At 47.3% G+C, this 24276-nt stretch overlaps 1 protein-coding gene across 1 annotated transcript in view; it reads left to right on the forward strand.

The window, feature by feature from the left end:
- The window catches only part of GRTP1 (growth hormone regulated TBC protein 1), a 53638-nt gene that overhangs the window by 10240 nt on the left and 19122 nt on the right, over positions 1-24276 (forward strand). Inside the window, exons 5-6 of the mRNA XM_066579676.1 lie at positions 7244-7368; positions 21919-22015. Of these exons, the coding sequence (XP_066435773.1) occupies positions 7244-7368; positions 21919-22015 (222 nt within the window). The remainder of the gene's footprint in view (positions 1-7243; positions 7369-21918; positions 22016-24276) is intronic.

A 24276-nucleotide genomic window follows, 5' to 3' on the forward strand; every position in this document is an offset into this window, starting at 1 on the left:
GAAAAGCCCTCATTAGCATGGCATACCTTAGCTAAGCACCACACTACCTCCAACAAAGCACAATCACTGCCTGCATGACACTCCACTGCCACTTCTCCTGGCTTACATGCTGCCCAACCGCCCCCCCTCCCCCCCCACAGCGCACACCAAAGTGTCCCTGCGCAGCCTTCAGCTGCCCTCATGCCACACCACCCTCATGTCTATTTAGAAGTGCGTCTGCCATGAGGAGGAACCGCAGGCACACACTGCAGAGGTTGGCATGGCTAGGCAGCGACCCTCTTTAAAAGGGGCGGGGCGATAGCCTACAATGCTGTACAGAAGCAATGAGAAATATAATTCTGTGCCACCGCCATCAGGAGCTGCACACGTGGGCATAGCAATGGGGAACCTATGTGCCACACACTATTCATTCTGTCAAGGTGTCTCTGCATGCCCCAGTCAGACCAGGCTTTTTAATTCATAGACACAGGCAGGTACAACTCCCTATTGTGAAGTCCCTGTCGACCGACAGCATGGGTGGCTCCCTGGAACCCACCGGCGGTACATAAAAATATCCCATTGCATTGCCCAACACAGCTGAGGTAGTAATGTCGTGCTTAATGCAGGTGGGCTTCGGCCCACACTGCATGCCCCAGTCAGACTGGGGTTCTTTAGAAGTGGAAACAGATGCATTTATAATTCCCTGTGGACCCACAGCATGGGTGGTTGCCAGGAAGCCACCGGCGGTACATAGAAATATCCCATTGCATTGCCCAACACAGCTGAGGTAGTAATGTCGTGCTTAATGCAGGTGGGCTTCGGCCCACACTGCATGCCCCAGTCAGACTGGGGTTCTTTACAAGTGGACACATGTAGGTTAAACTCCGTGTGCACCTACAGCATGGGTGGCTCCCTGGAACCCACCGGCGATACACAAAAATATCCCATTGCATTGCCCAACACAGCTGAGGTAGTAATGTCGTGCTTAATGCAGGTGGGCTTCGGCCCACACAGCATGCCCCAGTCAGACTGGGGTTCTTTACAAGTGGAAACAGATGCATTTATAATTCCCTGTGGACCCACAGCATGGGTGGGTGCCAGGAAGCCACCGGCGGTACATAGAAATATCCCATTGCATTGCCCAACACAGCTGAGGTAGTAATGTCGTGCTTAATGCAGGTGGGCTCCGGCCAACACTGCATGCCCCAGTCAGACTGGTAATATGCACCTTAACAGTAACCGCGTTGGTGGTAATGTGGTGGTGACTGCGGACCTAGTAGCGCGGTTTTATTTTGTTGCTTTTCGGAATGTGGCCAGGATTAAGTGGGCCGTGGCGGGGGATGTTTTGAAAACACTACGTGTCCTCTCCACGTGTCCGTGGTTATATGCACCTTAACAGTAACAGCGTTGGTGGGAAATGGCCTTGCCGCCATCATGTCTTTGGGAAGCCTCTGTTTCCACACCCCAGAGACATACCATTAGCAGCGGTATAGGCAGAGCCCAGAATTAGTAACATTTCAGCCGTAGCATTAGCGACAGGCCCCACTAACATATCACTAGCAGCATTATAGGGGGAGCACAGTCTTAGTTCCATTTCAGTAATAGTAGCAGCCTACACAGGCCCCAGTAACAATTCCGAAGCAGCAGTATAGTGGGAGCGCAGTCTTAGTTCCATTTCAGTAGCTGCAGTATAGCCAAGGCCCAAGTTACATTTATGTAGCTAAAGTGTAGGCCAACCCCACACACACTTCTGTACCATGAGTGCAGGCGAAGAACATAGAAATTGCTATGATTACACTGTAGGTGAGGGCCCCAAAACATTGGTGTACCAACAGTACTAATGTACCTCAGTAAAAATTGGCCATGCCCAACCAAGATGGCAGGTGAAACCCATTAATCGCTTTGGTTAATGTGGCTTAAGTGGTAACTAGGCCTGGAGGCAGCCCAGTTTAACAAAAAATTGGTTCAAGTTAAAGTTTCAACGCTTTTAAGAGCATTGAAACATATAAAAATTGTTTAGAAAAATTAGATGAGTGAGCCTTGTGGCCCTAAGAAAAATTGCCCGTTCAGCGTGATTATGTGAGGTTTCAGGAGGAGGAGCAGGAGGAGGAGGAGGAGGAGGAGGAGGAGGAATATTATACACAGATTGCTGAAGCAGAAATGTCCCCGTTTTGGATGGTGAGAGAGAACGATGCTTCCATCCGCGGGTGCAGCCTACGTATTGTTTAGGTATCGCTGCTGTCTGCTGGTGGAGAAGAGAAGTCTGGGGAAATCCAGGCTTTGTTCATCTTGATGAGTGTAAGCCTGTCGGCACTGTCGGTTGACAGGTGGGTACGCTTATCCGTGAAGATTCCCCCAGCCACACTAAACACACTCTCTGACAAGACGCTAGCCGCAGGACAAGCAAGCACCTCCAGGGCATACAGCGCGAGTTCAGGCCACGTGTCCAGCTTCGACACCCAGTAGTTGTAGGGGGCAGAGGCGTCACGGAGGACGGTCGTGCGATCGGCTACGTACTCCCTCACCATCCTTTTACAGTGCTCCCGCCAACTCAGCCTTGACTGGGGAGCGGTGACAGTCTTGCTGGGGAGCCATAAAGCTGGCAAAGGCCTTGGAGAATGTTCCCCTGCCTGCGCTGTACATGCTGCCTGATCTCTGCACCTCCCCTGCTACCTGGCCCTCGGAACTGCGCCTTCTGCCACTAGCGCTGTCGGATGGGAAGTTTACCATCAGTTTGTCCACCAGCGCCCTGTGGTATAGCATCATTCTCGAACCCCTTTCCTCTTCGGGAATGAGAGTGCAAAGGCTCTCCTTATAGCGTGGGTCGAGCAGGGTGTACACCCAGTAATCCGTAGTGGCCAGAATGCGTGTAACGCGAGGGTCACGAGAAAGGCATCCTAACATGAAGTCAGCCATGTGTGCCAGGGTACCTGTACGCAACACATGGCTGTCTTCACTAGGAAGATCACTTTCAGGATCCTCCTCCTCCTCCTCTTCCTCCTCCTCAGGCCATACACGCTGAAAGGATGACAGGCAAGCAGCATGGGTACCGTCAGCAGTGGGCCAAGCTGTCTCTTCCCCCTCCTCCTCATGCTCCTCCTCCTCCTCCTGAACGCGCTGAGATATAGACAGGAGGGTGCTCTGACTATCCAGCGACATACTGTCTTCCCCCGGCTCTGTTTCCGAGCGCAAAGCGTCTGCCTTTATGCTTTGCAGGGAACTTCTCAAGATGCATAGCAGAGGAATGGTGACGCTAATGATTGCAGCATCGCCGCTCACCACCTGGGTAGACTCCTCAAATTTTCCAAGGACCTGGCAGATGGCTGCCAACCAGGGCCACTCTTCTGTAAATAATTCAGGAGGCTGACTCCCACTGCGCCGCGCAAGTTGGAGTTGGTATTCCACTATAGCTCTACGCTGCTCATAAAGTCTGGCCAACATGTGGAGCGTAGAGTTCCACTGTGTGGGCACGTCGCACAGCAGTCGGTGCACTGGCAGATTAAACCTATGTTGCAGTGTCCGCAGGGTGGCAGCGTGCGTGTGGGATTTGCGGAAATGTGCGCAGAGCTGGCGCACCTTTCCGAGCAGGTATGACAAGTGGGGGTAGCTTTTCAGAAAGCGCTGAACCACCAAATTAAAGACATGGGCCAGGCTTGGCACGTGCGTGAGGCTGCCGAGCTGCAGAGCCGCCACCAGCTTACGGCCGTTGTCACACACGACCATGCTCGGTTGGAGGCTCAGCGGCGCAAGCCAGCGGTCGGTCTGCTCTGTCAGACCCTGCAGCAGTTCGTGGGCCGTGTGCCTCTTCTCTCCTAAGCTGAGTAGTTTCAGCACGGCCTGCTGACGCTTGCCCACCGCTGTGCTGCCACGCCGCGTGACACCGACTGCTGGCGACGTGCTGCTGACACATCTTGATTGCGAGACGGGTTGCGTTGGAGGAGGAGGAGGAGGAAGGTGCTTTAGTGGAGGAAGCATACACCGCCGCAGATACCACCACCGAGCTGTGGCCTGCAATTCTGGGGGTGGGTAGGACGTGAGCGGTCCCAGGCTCTGACTCTGTCCCAGCCTCCACTAAATTCACCCAATGTGCCGTCAGGGAGATATAGTGGCCCTGCCCGCCTGTGCTTGTCCACGTGTCCGTTGTTAAGTGGACCTTGGCAGTAACCGCGTTGGTGAGGGCGCGTACAATGTTGCGGGAGACGTGGTCGTGCAGGGCTGGGACGGCACATCGGGAAAAGTAGTGGTGACTGGGAACCGAGTAGCGCGGGGCAGCCGCCGCCATCATGCTTTTGAAAGCCTCCGTTTCCACAAGCCTATACGGCAGCATCTCTAGGCTGATCAATTTTGCAATGTGCACGTTTAACGCTTGAGCGTGCGGGTGCGTGGCGTCGTACTTGCGCTTGCGCTCAAACTGTGGCACTAGCGACGTCTGGACGCTACGCTGAGAGACATTGCTGGATGGGGCCGAGGACAGCGGAGGTGAGGGTGTGGGTGCAGGCCAGGAGACGGTAGTGCCTGTGTCCTCAGAGGGGGGTTGGATCTCAGTGGCAGGTTGGGGCACAGGGGGAGAGGCAGTGGTGCAAACCGGAGGCGGTGAACGGGCATCGTCCCACCTTGTGGGGTGCTTGGCCATCATATGCCTGCGCATGCTGTTGGTGCCTCCCCAGCTGATCTTGGCGCGACAAAGGTTGCACACCACTGTTCGTCGGTCGTCAGGTGTCTCTGTGAAAAACTGCCACACCGTAGAGCACCTTGACCTGTGCAGGGTGGCATGGCGCGAGGGGGCGCTTTGGGAAACAGTTGGTGGATTATTCGGTCTGGCCCTGCCTCTACCCCTGGACACCGCACTGGCTCGGCCTGTGCCCACACCCTCACTTGGCCCTCCGCGTCCTCGGCCGCGTCCACGTCCTCTAGGCCTACCCCTACCCCTCAGCATGCTGTATTACCAGTGATTTGATTTCACAGGCAGGAAAGAAATTGGCGCAAGGCTGCACTCAACCGTAGCTGGTTGCGTCTGATTTTTTTACGTTCTCCACGCAGCACACACGTACCCAGAGCCCTTAGGACTGACAGAGGCAGGGCAAATATACTTTTTTCCCTTTTGTTAAAAAAGAAAAGGCCCACTGCGTCTATTCAATGACTAATAACTGTGTTGTGGCCCTGCCTACACAATTCTGTGCCTGTAGTATCAATGCAGGGTGCAATGCTCTGCACCGCAGATTTTGAGAAAAAAAAAAAGCAACACAGCTAACAGCAGCCTGCACAGTACTCCACACAGTTAAATGTGGCCCTAGAAAGGACCGTTGAGGTTCTTGAAGGCTACACTCACTCCTAACACTCTCCCTGCCTAAGCACCACTTCTGTCCCTAATACCGGGTGCAATGCTCTGCACTGCCGATTTTGAGAAAAAAAAAAAATTTCTCCACTGCTAACAGCAGCCTGCACACACGTAGATGTGGCCCTAAGAAGGACCGTTGGGGTTCTTGAAGCCTACACTAACTCCTAACGCTCTCCCTACAGCAGCTCCAGCACGATACCACTGTCCCTCAGCTAACTCACAAGGCATCTGAGCCGAGCCGCGGGAGGGGCCGACTTTTATACTCGGGTGACATCTGATCGCCCCAGCCACTCACAGCAGGGGGGTGGTATAGGGCTTGAACGTCACAGGGGGAAGTTGTAATGCCTTCCCTGTCTTTCAATTGGCCAGAAAAGCGCGCTAACGTCTCAGAGAGGAAACTGAAAGTAACCGCAACACCGCGTGGTACTCGTTACGAGTAACGAGCATCCCGAACACCCTAATATTCGCACGAATATCAAGCTCGGACGAGTACGTTCGCTCATCTCTAGACATGATCCATTTTTGCTTAACAAGACAAGCAATGTAAGCATGCAACTAACTTTAAGTGTATCTTCAGATTAACATTTCTGAATAAGGGCTCATGACCACGGCCGTCGCGGAATACCGCCGCGGGAGTACCGCGGTTGTAAACAAAACGCGGCCACTGGCAATCCATGCGTTTTTCTGTGGTCTCCATAAATACTATGTTAATGGAGACCTCCTGCCGCGTAAATACTCAGGAAATAGAACATGCTGCGATTTTTGTTTCCCGCGGCGTAAATCCGTGGTTAAAATCAGCATTGGCAGGCCAGGTTCAATAGAACCTAATTACTGCGGAATTCCGCCGCGAGAACCACGGTAAAATTCCGGTCATGGGCATTAGCCCTAAGCTGTTGTGTACATTAGGAATAACACTATACCTGAACATTATATGACTTGGATCCTGTGGTTTGTTTGTTTTTTCTTCATTTTTGTACTCCTCTCTGCAGGCTGTATATCTAATATTTAGTATTTTAAGCTGGTGGGAGTCTTGCTGTGATGTCTTCTGTACACTGCACGTGAAGAAAACAATTGCTTCCTAAATACCTGGAGCACACACCGATAAATAATACAATCATACAGGACTCTAAAGAAGTACTAAACCAATATGCATAGAATTCCAATAGCTGTAAATTATGTCAGTGTTTCTCTCGCTCTCATCTCCATAGACTTCTGTGGGCAGCATTAGTTGTCATTCCTTCACTTCCTGTTCATAGAATTGTTATCTCCGTTACTAGAGATAGAAATTAAAAGGAAGGGAGAGCTCTAGTGGCCAGCACCTTTTAGGCCTAAGGTCTATGGGCAAAATAGAATTAATAAAACCGTGTGGTCTCTTGTAAGTGTGATCTGTGCCCATAGGGAATCATTGGACACCCACAGGTAATAAAATACCTGTGGATGTCATTTTTCCTTGGCACGTGGATTGCACATGAGGAAAACCGCTGTTAGCATGCTCCATTTCGTGCTTTTTTTTTTTGTGTTGCACTACTGCTCCCACAGCTTCTATTGAAGCCTATGGAAACTGTGCACACCCGCAGCTCTGCCATGGAACTGCGGGAAAGCAGGAGTTCAAAAAACAAAGTCTACACGGCGCATGCTTGCGGCACGCTGCTGACATGCCAAGCACATCTGCCAGGCCGAAGAAGATCTGGCCGCAACAGAGGGGAGACCCGCAGCGTCCGGACGGGTAACTATAATCTGTTTTCTTGGTCTCATGTCTGCGGAGCAGGAGGGACCCGCTGTGGGATTCTGCACGAAAATGTGTGCAGCCAGTGACCATTTAATTATTAGTGCCGCAGTATGCCATAACTTAGCGATGCCTTTTTAAATGCCTTTGAAATTCTGCACCTAAACTTTTTTTTTTTTTTTTTTTTTTTTTTCCTGCAGACCTAAACAGAACTTTTCCTGATAATGTGAAGTTCCATAAAAATGCAAGTCCGTGTTTACAGCAAACTTTACAGAATGTTTTAGTGGCGTATGGTCAGCATAATAAAAGCGTGGGCTACTGCCAGGTAGGTCTGGATTCTCTATGCCAGGTTGGATGCTTTCTTCCTGGTAATACCTTGTATGACATAAAATGAGTATATATATTAGGCAGACTTAATTGACTTTTGAAGTGTGCAGTGTATCTCGCTACATGTCACAAAACCAGACTACAACTACATTGAATCACTCCTGCTCAATTGGGTTGTGGAAACACGAGAATTAAATTGAGTTAAAGTATCAACTGTCCTTGTAAACATTATTCCCACGAACGGATTTATGCCGTGTAAATTCGCGGCAAAAATCCGCTGCGTTGCCCCCTGCTATTAGGTTCTATTGAACCTAATAGCACAATGCTCACGATGCGGAATTCCACCGCGGAATTTCGCACCGTGAAATCTCCCGTCCTCACCCGCGGCATGCTCTATTTGCCGCGGGTGTACGCGCTGACGGCTTCCATTGCAGTCAATGGAAGCCGTCCGTTCACGCTATCTCCCGCTGTAACACAGCGGAAGATAGCGTGAAAACGCTTCCCCGCCTACCGCCGCCGCGTCACGTGACGCGGCCGGCCGCGTCATGTGACGCGGTGGGCGTGTCACATGACGCGACGGCGGTGGGCGGGGAAGCGTCTTCACGCTATCTTCCGCTGGTAAGTATGGGGTCTCTGGGGGGCGCCGTGACGGGCTTCACTGCGGAATATTCCGCAGCGGAGCCCGTCATGCTCGTGTGAAGCCGGCCTAAACCTTTGCTATCCTTTTATATTAAACAGTGGAACCATAACTATCACTACGAGACTGCATGAGGACATTTAAAGCTTCATATATAGAGGAGTCGGGCAAAATGGCAGTATTGACTATTTTACATGAATGATTGTTCGCAGAGAATGGTGGTGGATTTCGCTGATGAATCGAAGTGCACAATTTCAATGCCTTTCATTGACTTTGTACTGTACATTGCTGCTGAATTTCAGGCTGAAATCTGCTGCATAAATTCTGCGCTGTGTGAGCTCGTCCTTGGGCAACAGTGTTTGCTTTTGTCAAAAACTATTCTGTTCAATTTTACCCAATGTTGACTTCCCTTTGGAGCTGAAGGTTAGCTGCTGTAAAAGACAATAGTACTAGTTGATTTAAAAAGTATAAATTCGTTGTCCGACATCCAGAGACAGGTGGCACCATTATTACAGTCCCCTGTGTCTGTAAGAATTTCCAGGTGCTTGGCTGAAGGACATTTGGTCTTGCTGGGCTCACTACATGTACTGCTTTCAACACCCAACCTCCATCGTCTCAGTTGGCAGTGTTGTGAACGAGGAAACTAGTCTGCAACGGAGTGGAACCGGGTTGTCGTCAGCAACATTTACAGATTTAGTTTGGGCACTGACAGCCTTGTTTGTGTCTGCAGCCCTAGGGTTAAGTGCCTCAATCCTGGCTTTGCTGTGAAGCAGCACATTGTCCACACAGCTGGTGGGATGGTCATAGAATCATAGAATGGTAGGGTTGGAAGAGACCTCCAGGGTCATCGGGTCCAACCCCCTGCTCAGGATTCACTAAATCATCCCAGACAGATATTTGTCCAGACTTTGTTTGAACACTTCCATTGAAGGAGAACTCGCCACCTCCCATGATAACCTGTTCCACTCATTGATCACCCTCACTGTCATAGTTTTTCCTAATATCTAATGTGTCTCCTCACTTTCAGTTTCATCTCATTGCTTCTAGTCTTTCCTTGAGCAAATGAGAATAGGGCTGATCCCTCTGCACTGTGACAGCACTTCAGATATTTGTAGACAGCTATTAAGTTTCCTCTAAGCCTTCTTCTTTGCAAGCTAAACATTCCCAGATCCTTTAACCATTCCTCGTAGGAATTGCAGACCGCTCACCATCTTGGTAACTCTTCCCATAAAAAAGATAGAGACCAAGAGGAGCAAGTTCAAAGTGGGGTGCCCAGAACTGGACACAGTATTCCAGATGAGGTCTGACCAAGGAAGAGTAGAGGGGGATAATTATCTCACATGATCTAAACTCGATGCTTCTCTTAATACATCCCAGAATTGTTTGCCTTTTTGGCTGCTGCATCACAATTTTGACACATGTCCAGTCTATGACCTATTAGTATACTGAAGTCTTTTTCACATGTGCTGCTGCTTAGCCCAATTCCTCCCATTCTGTATGTGTGTTTTTTGGGGGGGTTTTTCCTTGCCCAGATGTAAGACTTTGTATTTCTCCTTGTTAAATACCATTTTGTTAGTCGCTGCCCACTGCAATTTCTTCTAGATCTTTTTCGAATACTCTCCCTCTCTTTTTCCTAGTGTTGGCTTTCCTAGTGTTGGCTATCCCTCCTAACTTTGTGTTGTCGGCACATTTGCTCAGTTTCCCATCAATTCACTCCTCCAGATCATTTATAAAACTGTTGAACAACACTGGGCCTAGGACAGAGCCTTGTGGTACCCCACTTGATAGATTCTTCCACTTGGATGTGCAGCCATTTATGACCACTCTTTGAGTACGATCACTCAGCCAGTTGGGAATCCACCTAACCATTGCCTCGTCAATCCCATATTTGGTAATTTTTTTCAATAAGTATGGTATGAGATACTTTGTCAAATGCTTTACTAAGGTCAAGATATATTATATCCACATATCCACTGCATTTCACTGATTCTGTCATAGAAGGAAATTGGATTCATCTGGCATGATTTGTTTGTTACAAACCCATGCTGGCTGTGGTTAATTACTCCATTCTCATCCAAGTACTTGCATACATGTGGGTCTTGGGAGGAGAATCACATATGACAGCTGGTCACCCATGATAGTCAACCCAATGACTGATTCTGATGAGGAAACAATGTAATTTTTTTTTTTTTTTTTTTTTTTTTATGCTGAAGTCCAGAAAATTCTAAACCAAGTGCCATCATTTACTTTATGGGTGACTTTTCAATTCCAAAACCTGCAGCCAGCCACAAACAATCATTACAGGAAGATTCAAGCTTGGTGAAAGAAATGAAGCCAGTGATCGCCTCGTACAGTTCCGCCAAGAAAATCTGCTCAGGATAACAAACATATGATTTATGCAACCAACACGCCATCTGCACACGTGGACAACTCTCAATGGCCTCCATCGAAATCAGGTTGCTTATATCCTGTCTCATCATCGTTGGTAACGTTCAGTCGTTGCAATAAAAGCCTTTCTTGGCACCGACTGAGGCTATGATAATGAACTACTTGCAGCTAAGATTAAATTCTGAAATGTAGATTGAATGTAGACGGCCGGGTTGGATACCGCTGCGAGAATTCTCACATCGGGATGCGACCCGTGACTCGCGGCTCACCTCCTCCCGCATCTTCTCTCTGATCTGTGATGTGCTGGCTGGCGCATAGCCGCATATGCGCAGAGCTGACACATCAGCGGTGACTCTCCTGTACGGGCTTCTGCGAGGCTCGCGCAGGAGTGGGACATGCCACAATTTGTTTACCGCGTAAGTTTTGACGCGGTCAAATCGCAGCTGTCTGCATAGGATTGCATAAACCAATACAATGCTATGACAGCGTTACGGGTGGAAATTCTGTGGGAAATCTCGCTGTGGAATTTCTGCCAGTGTGCATTCACCCTAAGAAAGGTGCTCCATTGAGAAAATGTCACCCCTAATATCCCCCTATCATATTTTATTGAGGTAGCAAACAGCTTCAAACTGCTTGACACCTCAGAAAAGCATCCAGAGGAATTATGGAACGACATACAGTCCACAGTTAGGTGAAATGCCTACTGGCTGTTTCCATATAAGAAGCAGGAAAAGACCATTTTGGTTGTCTGAGCAAACCCTCAGAATAGCTGATAAAAGAAGAGCAGCAAAGGCGGCCGGCAACTAAATGCCGATATTTTATATATTTTTTTTATTTAGTGAGCAGCAAGGAAAGACAAATGGACTGGAATGAGCATTGCAAACTACTCAAAGCAGAATCCCTGAAAGGCCATTTCCAAGGCCTATTCTCACAGATCAAGAAGGTCTCAAAACCTTTCATGGCATGCAATGGCACAATCAAAGACAAAAATGGGAAGGAACTTAATGACCAACAGAGTATCAAGGATGGATGGAATGCGCAGAGGAACTATGTGCCTGCAACCACCTACCTGGACCATTGCGTGAGGTGGAGCCTGTGGACTTGGAGCAACATGTATTGCTTCTCATGGCAGGCCTTCCAAAAGGCATTTTCCAACAGGAAGTGGAGGCATTCCTGTGACGCACACAGTAAGGCCTCATGTCTACGGCATAAATGGATTTACAAAATCTGCGCAGGTCTCCTGCGCGTGCGATCCGCCCTTATTGGGTATCATTGGGCACTCGCAGGTAATTAAATACCCGCGGATGTCATTTTTCCCCCAGCATGCAGATCGCATGCGCGGGAAAACAACTGCAGCATGCTGCATTTTTATGTGGTTTCCTGCATGGGCAGCTCCCTTGGCTTCCATGGAAGCCGTCCGGAACCGCGGCAGAGACGTGCCGTGGGGGGGAGGAGACCGCACAGTGCATGCCTCCTGAGCGCATTTGCCTTGCAGAAGAAAGAAGATCCAGCCTGCACGGAGAAGTGGTCCACAGCGACAGGTGAGTATAATGTATTTTCTGGCCTCGTGTCTGTGGGCCGGGTGGAATCCACTGCAGGATTCTGCATGGGGAAACTGTGCGAGCCTATGGACATGAGGGTGTCCTGCAATGGCCTAAGAGTGGTGCAGGAATGTCTCCACAATGTTGCCACACTTCCATAGCCATCCCTTTTGCACAAACTAGAATCTCCGTTACAGCAAATGTGGACTGATATGCCACAGGATACCATACAGACCTGTATAGTTTTCTGCAATAAATGATCCTCCTTATATTGTAATCACTTATATTAACATTACAATCACACAGAGAAAATTTCACTCAATTTCGACAACTTCTTCCTTCTAGGGGCTGGATTTGTAAGTTGTTTTGTTACTCGCTTGCACTATTGAATACCAGTTTTTGCCTTCTTTAATGTTACTTGTTATAACTTATGTCCAGTGGATTTGTTTATGGCAGGCCCCGTGTAGCATTCTAGAAAGAGAAATATTTTGCTTAACTAGTTAGAACAGCATTTCAACCCTATGCCAAGAAAAACGGCCAGCCTGTCTAGCAAACGCTATTTGCCCTTACCACCTGTGCAGAAACATTATGGTATGCATGCAAGATGGGTGTTAAAGTTTTTCTTGCTAAAGATCCTGTTCTCTTCTGCCCAGGAGTTGAGCGGCATCCTGTTGCTATAGATACAGTTGGCAAGCATTGCTTGCTTGAATTCTTCCATGCAGTGGGAAACAGACCGTGCAAAGTATCTTAATGAAGTCTTTTGAAAAGTGCATGAACCACTGAAAACGTAATCCCCATTACTAAATGTAGATGCCATACAACAGCTATGTATGCTTTCTAACAAGGAGTTTTCTATGGTTTACTTCATCCGTACTAATGATTACATTATAAAAATAATTTCTTACCATAAATTACTACGGTAAGTGACTTGAATATTCTGGTCAATAGTTGACCGTGCAGAAAACGCTGACCTGAGCAGACCGAACATAAAAGTAGCACAATTGCCACTTTGTTCTAGTAATCAGCATAGATCACAGTGGTTGTATCTTCACTGACCAGACATTGGTGGCGTATCCTGCATGTCTGTGATGAAATGACAGTTTTACGTCTTGTTGTTTTTTTTTTGTCCTTACAGTATTTCACACATTCTCAAAGCTAATGTTGGCCTTAAGGGCCCTCTCACACGGGTGGAATAGCTTTCTTTGCATTCCGCAGCTAATTCTGCTGTGGATTTCCACACCTATTACCAATATGTATACATTTTAGTGTGGAATTTATAGTGTTTTTAGCTGCAGAATGCCAAAAATATTCTGCCTGTGTGAAAGGGCCTTTACAGGACTTCCCGACTTCTCACAGTGGAAATTTGGCAGCGATTTATGCAGCAAATCTGCACTTATATGGTGAGGATCTTGATGTGTGTTTCAACTTTCAAAGGTTAAAACATTGATCTGCTCTGGATACTGCTGATTCCGCTTGGAATTTTATTGCTTTATGTGGACTAGATTTACATTTCTTTTTTTCCTTGTCCTCATGGCCTGTACTGTAAATGCTACAGACTTTTTGCAGCAAATTCCACTGTAGGACTTCTGCAGTATTTGCATCCCATGTGAAGGCACTTAAAATATACCAAACTGCACTATAACTGCAGAAAACCTTTTTACAATCTGTTCATGCCCACCCAAAAAAAGACAAAAATAATTCCGTTTTTGTAGGTATAGTGGGTGTTAAACGTTTATTACCATGTTCTTAGAAGGAGCAGGGACCCTGGAAATTATGCATACTCTCCAGTACAGCGTTGCCTGTTCTTGGCATAAGATAGGAATGCAATAGCGAAAGTGCTTGCCGGTCGATTAGCTGCCAGGCATACTGAGTGACTGAATATTAACACGTTGTTCATGGCTTCTACTCTTTTTATAATCCAGTTTGTTCCAAATATTCATGGAAAATCTAACACTAAAAACAGTAAGAAATTTTCATATGAATTTTTCTGAACTTTTATACGGCACTGTTTTGATCATTGGCATAGTTTAATAACTGATCTGAGGTAAACCGCAATTCTTGAACATGGCCCAATGTAAGTTGATGTCGTATAACATTATATGGTAAAATATTGCTGTTAAATTGTATTTTCCAGCTTGCCATGTTCCTTTTCATATATTATAATCTGCAATTTTGCAACTTTTGTCTGTTTTTAAATAAAAAGGTGTATCGGAATGGATTTTTTTTTTTCTGCAGATTCTGAAAATGACCTTCAAAATTTCGTATCATGGCAGGTTTTTCACAAAAAAAATGTGAAAGTTTACATTTTTTTTTTTTTTTTTAAATGCCCTTAATATATGACAACGTTTGTAACATGTGAGAATGTTCTCTGAAGGGAGGGAATGAATGTGCAAGGAATAGATGAACATAAATACATAGCGGAGTACGAAAATGAAATTGATTTATCTGTATTTTTCCAGAGCGTCATCCCGACGGCCCCATTACGTATGGAGGTTGCCCTCTGACCCAGGTAGGGACAGGAAGAGTTTAAAGGCACCTCCCCTTTCCACCATGCTTTAGTGTCTTCCTGTCCCTACGGTGGGACAGAGGAGCAGCTCCAAGCAAGCTGTGGAAAAGAAGAGAAGAAGAGAAACTTACCGCACGCTGTGCGATTTCCCCCTGGAGGGGTAGAGGTCGGGGCTGCGCACTCACGAGTCCCTGTATCCCCGACCTGCGCCGCCGGCGGAGCCGTAAGTCGCCTCAGCAGCGCTGGTCTCCCTCGTGCGGTTAGCATGTTCGGGCCGCCGCTGCCGCGGTGGGATAGTTCCTCCTGGCAGGGGAACGGCCTCCCTGGTCCTCGGCGCGCATAGCGGTGACGTTATCCGGCGTGGTGACGTCACTCGCTCAACGTAGGGGGCGTGGCTACCGGCAAGAACCCGGAAATGGGCGCCAAATTCAAAAATCCTCCCCATATAAGCAGGCTAAGCTCCATGGAGGATCCTGCTGACTGCCAGACAGTGTATGTGAGTATGTCTACCCGTGACAGCTCAGCACGTGAGGGAGAGACTGATACCCTACCAACTGTAAGTAGGCTATATGCCAAAATGCACAAAATGGTCACTTGTACAAGTCGGATGCATATGTTCCCTTTTTCTCTCCCCTCTCCCCCACTTTGCATCTGTAGATGGATAAGGAAGGTCCAAAGAAAACGGACCCGAGAAAAAAATCGAAAAAATGCGTCCTTTGCAGCAAAAGGCTCGAGGAGAGCTATAAAAAAAACCCTATGCGAGGAATGCACAGGAAAAATACTTGCAGAAGAAAAAGCAGCGTTTAAATCTGACATCCGCTGCATGATCAGGGAAGAACTGCAAGCCTCCATGGCGTCCCTTCCCCAGGCCCAGCCAGGTCCGTCACGGGTCCCTAAAAGGCCAAGGCAGACCGAATCGGTGAGCTCACTCTCCGGTGAATCACTGGAGCTCCCGTCTAAAGGAGAGTTAGAGGACCCACCAGTTCCTATAGAAGATGAGAGAAAATATTATTTCTCATCTAGCGACATTGCGCACCTCATCAAGGCGGTGAGGGAAACAATGCAAATTGAAGAGGATAACCCGCCTAGGACAATCCAAGATGAGATGTTTGGCGGCCTCCGGTCCAGGAGAAAGACCATGTTCCCGGTCAATCAAACCCTGCAACAAGTAATTACAGACAAATGGCAGGAGCCGGAAAAAAGAATAGCGGTTTCAAGAGAAATCCGAAACCGGCTCACGTTCGCTACTGAGGACGTCCGCCTGTACAGGGAGACCCCTAAGGTGGACATCCAAATTGCAAAAGTGGCCAAGAAAACCCTCTTGCCCTTTGAGGACACTTCCCAGCTGTCCGATCCGATGGATAAAAAAAATCGACGAATTAATGAAGAAAGCCTGGGAGGCAACATCCCTTACCATTGAAGCCAACATAGCCTCAACTTCTGTGGCCAGATCCATGGTGCTATGGCTAAACAGGCTGGAAGCCTCTATCAAGGATCGGGCCCCCAGAGAGGAGTTAGCCAGCTGTCTCCCCCTCCTAAAAATGGCTACCGCCTTCCTGGCTGATGCATCAGCGGAGGCGGTGAGATACGGTGCAAAAACCGGAGTCCTCAGCAACTCTGCAAGAAGGGCATTATGGCTGAAGACATGGGCCGCAGATATAACATCTAAAAACAAGCTCTGCGCCATCCCCTTCCAAGGGGAATACATGTTTGGGCCCGTCCTGGACAAAATCCTAGAGAAAGTCGGCGACAAGAGCAAGACCCTGCCTGACAGACAACCTTTCAGGAAACCATCCTTTCCGAGGAGGACACGCCAGCCACCTCCCGAAGTTAAAGGAAAAGGGAAGACTGTAAGATGGTCGTACCCCAAGGGAGGTCGGGGTAAGGAAGCTCAACCCTCTCCTGAACAAACGGGGTAGATTAGCGGGCTATCTAAGCCAGTGGCAGGGAATAACATCTAACCCCTGGGTACTCCGAATAATCGAAGCTGGGTACCGAATTGAGTTCCACTCTCTACCCCCTAGGAGATTCCTCATAACCTCCCCTGGGTCCCTACAGGAACAAGGGAACCTCATAAAAGGTGTGCAGGAACTCAAGGACTTAGGGGTCATTACACAAGTCCCTGATCACGAAAAGGGTGAGGGATTCTATTCCCCCCTATTTCTAATCAAAAAACCAAATGGTTCCATTAGGACTATCTTTAACCTTAAAGCCCTAAATAAATTTATTTCGTACAAAAAATTCAAGATGGAAACAGTAAGATCTATTGTCTCACTAATAGACCGGGATAGTGTAATGTGCACTATAGATCTCAAAGATGCATATTATCACGTCCCAATAACTGCAGCCCATCACAAATGCCTGAGATTCGCTCTGCGGGAGGGGGACAAGATCCAACATTATCAATTCACGGCCCTTCCATTCGGAATCTCCACCGCCCCTCGGGTCTTCACAAAAATCATAATAGAGATGGTAGCCTATTTCAGACGGAACCAAATCCGTATATTTCCATACCTGGATGACTTCTTGTTAGTATCAAGGACAGAGAAGTCTATACGTATAGACCTATCCATGGTCTTATCTACCCTAAACAGTTTAGGGTGGATAGTCAATAAACAAAAGTCTGACCTGAATCCAGATACACAGAAGGTATACCTGGGTGTATTGCTACACTCCCACATCCAGGAATCCCAGCTTCCATCATCTAGGAAGGAAGACCTCATCCAAAGAGTAAACTCCCTCTGTCAGGCTACGACGGTTTCTATTAGAAAAACAATGAAGGTGCTGGGCATTCTGACAGCCAGCATTCAGATAGTCCCATGGGCACAAGCCCATACCCGGCAACTACAAGGATTTATCCTTGCCAACTGGGACAAACGGCAGACATCCCTGGATAAGAAGGTGAGCCTGTCCGTCCGAGTCAGAGTCCCTACGCTGGTGGACCTCACAGAGGAACCTAAGCAAAGGTGACCAGGAGGTACAAGAACCTACTGTACCCATCACAACAGATGCCAGCAAAACAGGATGGGGAGCGCAAGTAGCCGACCTAAATCTACAGGGAATCTGGGACCCGCAAGTAGCTAAGCGCTCATCCAATTTCAGAGAATTAAGGGCAATCTGGGAGGCCCTCCAGGCAGCAGAACCCCTTATAAGGGGAAGGCATATCAAAATTCTAACAGATAATATGACAGCTCTGTCATTTGTTCGTCACCAGGGGGGAATGCGACACCCACACCTGCAACAACTGGCGACAAAGATACTCCGCTGGGCGGAATCCAACGTGCTGTTTCTCTCAGCGATCCATCTAAAAGGGTCCACAAACGTCGCTGCCGACTTCCTGAGCAGACAGAGCATTCTTCCAGGAGAATGGGGACTGAACCAGCGAGTCTTCGACCAACTAATCTGCCAGTAGGGAGAACCGCAGATAGACCTGTTCGCCACGAGGAAAAATTCAAAGTGCCGGGACTTTTACTCGCTGAATCCCAGAGACAATCCGTGCGGGGTAGATGCCCTGTCCCAAAGCTGGGACATGGACCTAGCCTACGCCTTTCCCCCTTTCCCACTGATCCCCCGCACCCTCAGGAAAATCCAAACCAGCCGGGTGGCAGTCATACTAGTTGCCCCTATGTGGGACAAAAGGCCCTGCTAAAAGCCTTGACTATTCGGGGTCCACTCCTACTACCAGCCGTGGAAGATCTCCTGCTCCAGGGCCCGCTAACATACCCGGGGGTCGAGAAATTGAGGCTAGCAGCATGGATGCTGAAAGCATGATACTGCGTGGGAAGGGACTCTCCCATAATGTAATTACTACCCTGACAAAAAGCCGTAAGCCTATCACGACAGCCATCTACGATAGGATATGGAGGAAATTCACAGATTTCTGTAAAATAGAGCCAGGGAAAATCCCAGGGATTGACATACCTGTAATCCTGGAATTTTTACAGGCAGGCCTAGAGAAAGGCCTTAGCCCTAGAACCCTTAAAGTTCATACAGCAGCACTAGTGTCCTACCTAGACTTCCCTTTGGCAGAACACCGCTGGGTGCGTAGGTTTCTCAAAGGGGCAGAACGACTTCGACCCTTTTGTCAGAGAAACTTTCCCTACCTGGGACCTAAATATAGTCCTAAATAGTTTTTGCCAACCCCCCTTTGAACCACTCTCCCAACTCTCCCTGAGACTACTCACGCTAAAAGTTACCCTTTTAGTTGCCATAACTTCGGCTCGGAGAATAGGGGAATTACAAGCGTTATACTGTATGGAACCATACATGGTAATACAAGATGACAGGATTACCTTCAAATTGGACCCAGCCTTCCTACCGAAGGTAGTGTCAAATTTTCATAGGGAGCAGACGATCACTCTGCCCTCCTTCTGTCAAAATCCCCGCAATGAAAAAGAACGAGAATTTCATAGCCTAGACGTTGAGAGAGCCGTTCTAGCGTATCTGGATGCTACCCACTCTTTCCGTAAAAATAATAACCTCTTTATCCAATTTCAGGGGCCGGCAAAAGGAAAGACGGCATCTAAGAGCACCATCGCGAGGTGGATCAAGACTGCCATCCAAGAGGCATATAAAGCCAGGGGTCTCGATTCTCCGGGGAAAATTAGAGCCCACTCCACACGCTCCCTCTCCTCCTCTTGGGCAGAAAAAGGCCAGGCGTCTGCCGAGCAGATCTGCAAAGCAGCCACCTGGTCTAGCATACATACATTTACCCGACACTACAGGGTTAACGTCCAGTCGGACAAAGACCTGGGCTATGGACGAAAAGTCCTCCAGGCAGTAGTCCCGCCCTAGGGCCACGTATAATTTGGTATACTCCATACGTAATGGGGTCGTCGGGATGACGCTCTGGAAAGACACGGATTACTTACCCGTAGTCCCATTTCCAGGAGTCATCACGACGGCCCATAGTTCCCTCCCTTTTAGTTTAATTCATGTTTTTTCAAATGTAAATATGACCGAATAAAGGTAAAATTTGGTTTAGTAAACATTGTCCACCGTAATAATTTGTAAGTCACTAAAGCATGGTGGAAAGGGGAGGTGCCTTTAAACTCTTCCTGTCCCTACCTGGGTCAGAGGGCAACCTCCATACGTAATGGGGCCGTCGTGATGACTCCTGGAAATGGAACTACCGGTAAGTAATCCGTATCTTTTTTTCAAGATTTGCCCACTACAAACATCAACCTAAAGTGTGCGTGTGTGTGTGTAATATAAAAATCTATGTCCTCCATGACTTTATGCAAGACCTCCTTGGGAGTTATTAAAAAGGGAAAAAAGTGACAATTTCATGCTTTTCCATTGTAGGTGGGGCATCCATAGGAAATACACTTCTATACAAAAAAGTATAGCATGTACCTAAAAGCTATAAAAGGGTCAAATGTAGTCACTACATTTGTGAACCTTTTTCTTTTGTAGGACGGAAAAGCTTATTCACAGGAAAATGTGAAATTGAGTGCTCACCGCTCCTCCATTAGTTAACGAGTTGTCAGCCAGAGTCCTTCCAAAGCAAGGTCCTACTGCGTGTCCAGCAGCAAATAATCCAGATATAAAAAATACTGGACCAGCCTCTAAAAGAATCTTTTATCCATGTATCTGTACATAACTTCATGCCCCCACAGCATAAGCAATTCAAAGCTGTAAAGCTGTTTGATTGCAGCATGGTCGGCAAAAATATCAGTTCCATTAAAACCCCCTGCAGACAAATAAAGCATTACCTTATTGTACACTAATAAACTACACACTAGTCTGTGACAAACATGTTTAAACATACAATCCTATCTACTTGCATGCTAATAGATGATACACCTTGTAAAATGGTAAGTGTATAGCAGAACACTTCTAAACTCATGCTTGCTGGGTGACTTGTCTGTATCCAGAAGGCTTATTTATAGAGAACATGTCTCCACCCCAAGATGGCCAATTAATCTACTATGCCAACAAGTTTTAAATGTGGAAAGCAATCCATCATGTCTGAAACATTTTTTATTAGATTTCTCCATACATAATACACATTCCATTTGGCCATATTTACACGGGTGAGAATCGTGAGTGGTGGGCATTGCGCACAACGTACAGAAAGACGGAAAAGTCTGTGTGTGTGTTAATGTTGTGTTTTGGTTTTTTTTATATAGATGAGGGAATTGAGGGGAAATTGATCAAATTTGCCAACAACGCAGTTAAGTTGGATAACTAACACTAGAGAACAGAGAGGATTCAAAAAGATCTAGACCACCTTGACCAGTGGGCAGCGACTACAGAATGGTATTTAACAAAGAGAAAAACACATAGCTCAACTGTTCCCATTGTGTAAGTAACAGTATGGCTGGCTTCACATGGGCCGGACTTGCCGTGGAACTGCTGTGCGGCAAATCCACTCGGGGCTCTTAATCCTGGGATTAGCCAGCCATGTGGACGAGATTTTGCAAAAATCTTGTCCACATGGGGCGGCCAATCTGTCACGTCAAAGCGGGCTGGAACCAGTGATGTGGTGCGGAACTGACAGCTGCAGCATGTTTTTTTTGTTTTGTTTTTCCTCCTGTTGCGGCCTCACTCCTCTCTATGGGGAGAGAAAGCCGCAACGAAAAAGTGATCTGCTGGATCTACTTTGTGGTGTATACAAAACCTTTTTGAAAAATAAAATGTTTTTTAGAATTTCTTCTATCGCATACAGTATTCTATTTAACTGTGGTTCCCAATAGGTAACCCATAACGCAGTATTTTCTGGAGTCTGCACTGCCAGTAAATTTAAAAATCAGGTTAATGGAATGTGTATTAAGTAGTGGAACATTTAATAGAACTTCTTCAGAGGTAACAAAACTTTTTTTGGAACAATATACAGAATCACTTTCTGCGTGTAAAACTTTTTTGACGTACAACTGATTAATTTTGGGGTGGAGACATTACAGGAGATGTTCTCTTCCAGGAAGTGTTCTGCTATACACTTACCATTTTAACAAGGTGTATCTGCTACTAGTATGTAAGGGTACTGGTGCATCTGGTCTCCACCAGAAATATGGGTGGAGACCTACAGTGTGACAGGTAACGCCCTGCTAACACCCACCCCCTGAGCTCCTGCATCCCCCTGTGACATGGCCCTGGCAGCTCACATGTACCCGGCAGACTTCCATTTGCGCTTGCTTCAGGTAGTAGACAAGATGGAAGACCCAGCTACTCCAGAAGATGGAACTCCTATCCCACTCTCACTACTATTTATACCTTCTCTCATACCACATGACATGACAGACTTGATACATTTACATGCAGGCTTTGTATTTTAGAGACATTAACCGCTCAAGTGCTGCAGCTATGCAACACACAGGCTGGAAATGACAAGACAGGTTTGCAGTGCATCAACCTAAGAAAAACATGTATGACCTTTTATGGAGGGGACCAGGTTGATGTACTGGGTCACTACAGGTGTACATTAGTTTCTACCATGCGTATGACCAGAATTCACAAGTTCTCCTCTCATTGCAGGGTATGAATTTTATCACGGGAATACTCATTCTTGTTGCTAAAGAGGAGGAGAAGGCTTTCTGGCTTCTAGATGCACTTGTTGGACACATTTTGCCTGGTATGTTACTTTATGTGGTTTGTGGTGTTTTTTTGTTTGTTTTACCTTGCAAGAAAACTTTCCCTTTTGAACCATTCCACTATTAATATCTACATAAAAGGTAATTCGTATACCCCCCCCCCATCTTTGCTGTTCTGTATATGCAATGTCTGCACTCCGGGCATTTATATGACTTGATAAATTTAAGGGGTACTCCAGGCACAGACTAACATTTCTAAAACCTAATGTATATCATCACAATCAGTCGTTTTCTAAGGCCCCCTGTCCATGGACATGATTTCGCCGCCTGAAACTTTCCATAGCATTGCTATTGCAGGCGCCGAACCCATGTCCACGAGCGGAGAATCATTGCGGAGAAGCATGCTGCGAATTGCCCCGATTCTCCGCAGTCAGCCTATCTCAGATTAGGTTGACCGATGGAGATTCGTGTGTGGCTCCTGCTCCCGGGCGGCGGCTCACGTGACGGAGCTCCTCTGCGTGATACCACAACACCCGTGGACAGGGGTCCTAATAGATAGAAAATGAAGAAAGTAGCTAGATCAGATCAGTGAACCCATCACGTGACCTTCCACCTGAAAAATATGTCCATTTTCTCAGACAACTTGTCTGCATTTGCTACTTCCAACATCCTGAGAGCAGTGCAAGATGGCAGGGCAGGGGCAGAAGCCCTGCACTGTATTGCTCATGTGCCAGTTCAGAGTGCTGGAAGGTCCTGTCTGCCTGCTTCAGCAGCTTTCTCTGCACTAGGTGAGAGGGAGGTTGGTGCTGGTAAGTTGTAGGACCTGTGAGCTGGAGGCGGAGCTACAATGTTGATCAGTAAACCAGCTCTATGCATGCTGGAAGTTGTAGGCAAGTCTGTTAACCCTTTGCAATCCAATCTTGGATTCGGGGTTTCCTAGGGGGCTCTCTTTCTGCCATTATACAATGGTGCCATCTGCTGGCTAGAACCAGTACTGTGTTATGTGACATGCTGGAGAGGCCCCCGACAACAGAGCGGCGAGTAATCTACTGTAAGAATACCCTGTCGGATGTCTTCCGACATCGGAGCTGTACAGCCTTCAATCAGTGTCTTCAGACGTCAGTCAGTGGCTTGGAAATGGTTAAGTTTAAAGCAGATATGATGCGTGTAAACAGTGACAGGTAGGCGGCTGCACTTTGCTCTTTGAAGCAATTATTGTTTAAAAAAAATCAGTGACTAAAAACACCCTTACTAAGGATTGCCTTGTCTGATCTGATGTGTGTGAACATAACTGCAAAGAAGGAAATCCTCTTAATTGCTGCTGTGCTCATCGCCCTAAAGTATAGTGCTTGGTCTTGGCTTTGCTCACACGTTGCAGATTTGCTCAGTATTTTGAAACCAGGACTGCATTCTAATGCAGATGTAATGCAATGGAAGTTTTAAGCTTCTTGAGTCCACTCCTGGGTTTTTTGGGTTTTTTTTTTTTTTTGCTTCAAAAATATTGGTGCAAGATTCGGGCCAAATCTGCAGTATGTGAATGCGGCCTTACAGGTATATCCATATTACTAGTTGCTATGAGTTTCTAATATGGTTTTGACTTGCAAGACACGAATGTATGTATGGTTCAATTAGACTGATGTATACAAGTGTATTGGTAAGTGGAAAAGTTGTTGGTAAACATGTCAAGAATATTCTCGTTATAGGCTGATGATTGCAGCTTATTATGCAGTCTTCGTTATACCACTACTTGTTCTCTAGCCTTGTGGAAGGGACATTACTGAGCTCCACATCAGTATTCGCATCCATGCCTATATACTTTGCTCGAATACTGATAGGAGTTTGTGTGAACATTTGTTGTGATTGGATTGTCTGATTTGGATGAACGTTGAGATCTGTTTAGGTCCCAATTAGAGATGAGCGAGTATACTCGCTAAGGCACATTACTCGAGCGAGAAGTGCCTTAGCCGAGTATCTCCCCGCTAGTCTCTAAAGATCCGGCGGCTTGCGGAGGAAGGGAGGAACGGAGGGGAGATCTCTCTCTCCCGCGCCCCGCCGCAACTCACCCGTGCCGGCCCCCGAATCTTGAGAGACGAGCGGGGAGATACTCTGCTAAGGCACATTACTCGAGTGAGTATACTCGCTCATCTCTAGTCCCAATCACTGTCCTTATGTCAAGGCTGACAAAAGCCATTAGACTGACATTGGTTGAACCCACCAACTTTGGCACGACTGGCCAACCATCTAAAGTGCCTTCGGGGTGTTAGGACTTTCCTTGACCACAGATGTTGGTTTTTCAGTAGTC

This window comes from Eleutherodactylus coqui, chromosome 1 (assembly GCF_035609145.1).
Source record: "Eleutherodactylus coqui strain aEleCoq1 chromosome 1, aEleCoq1.hap1, whole genome shotgun sequence".
NCBI lineage: Eukaryota > Metazoa > Chordata > Amphibia > Anura > Eleutherodactylidae > Eleutherodactylus > Eleutherodactylus coqui.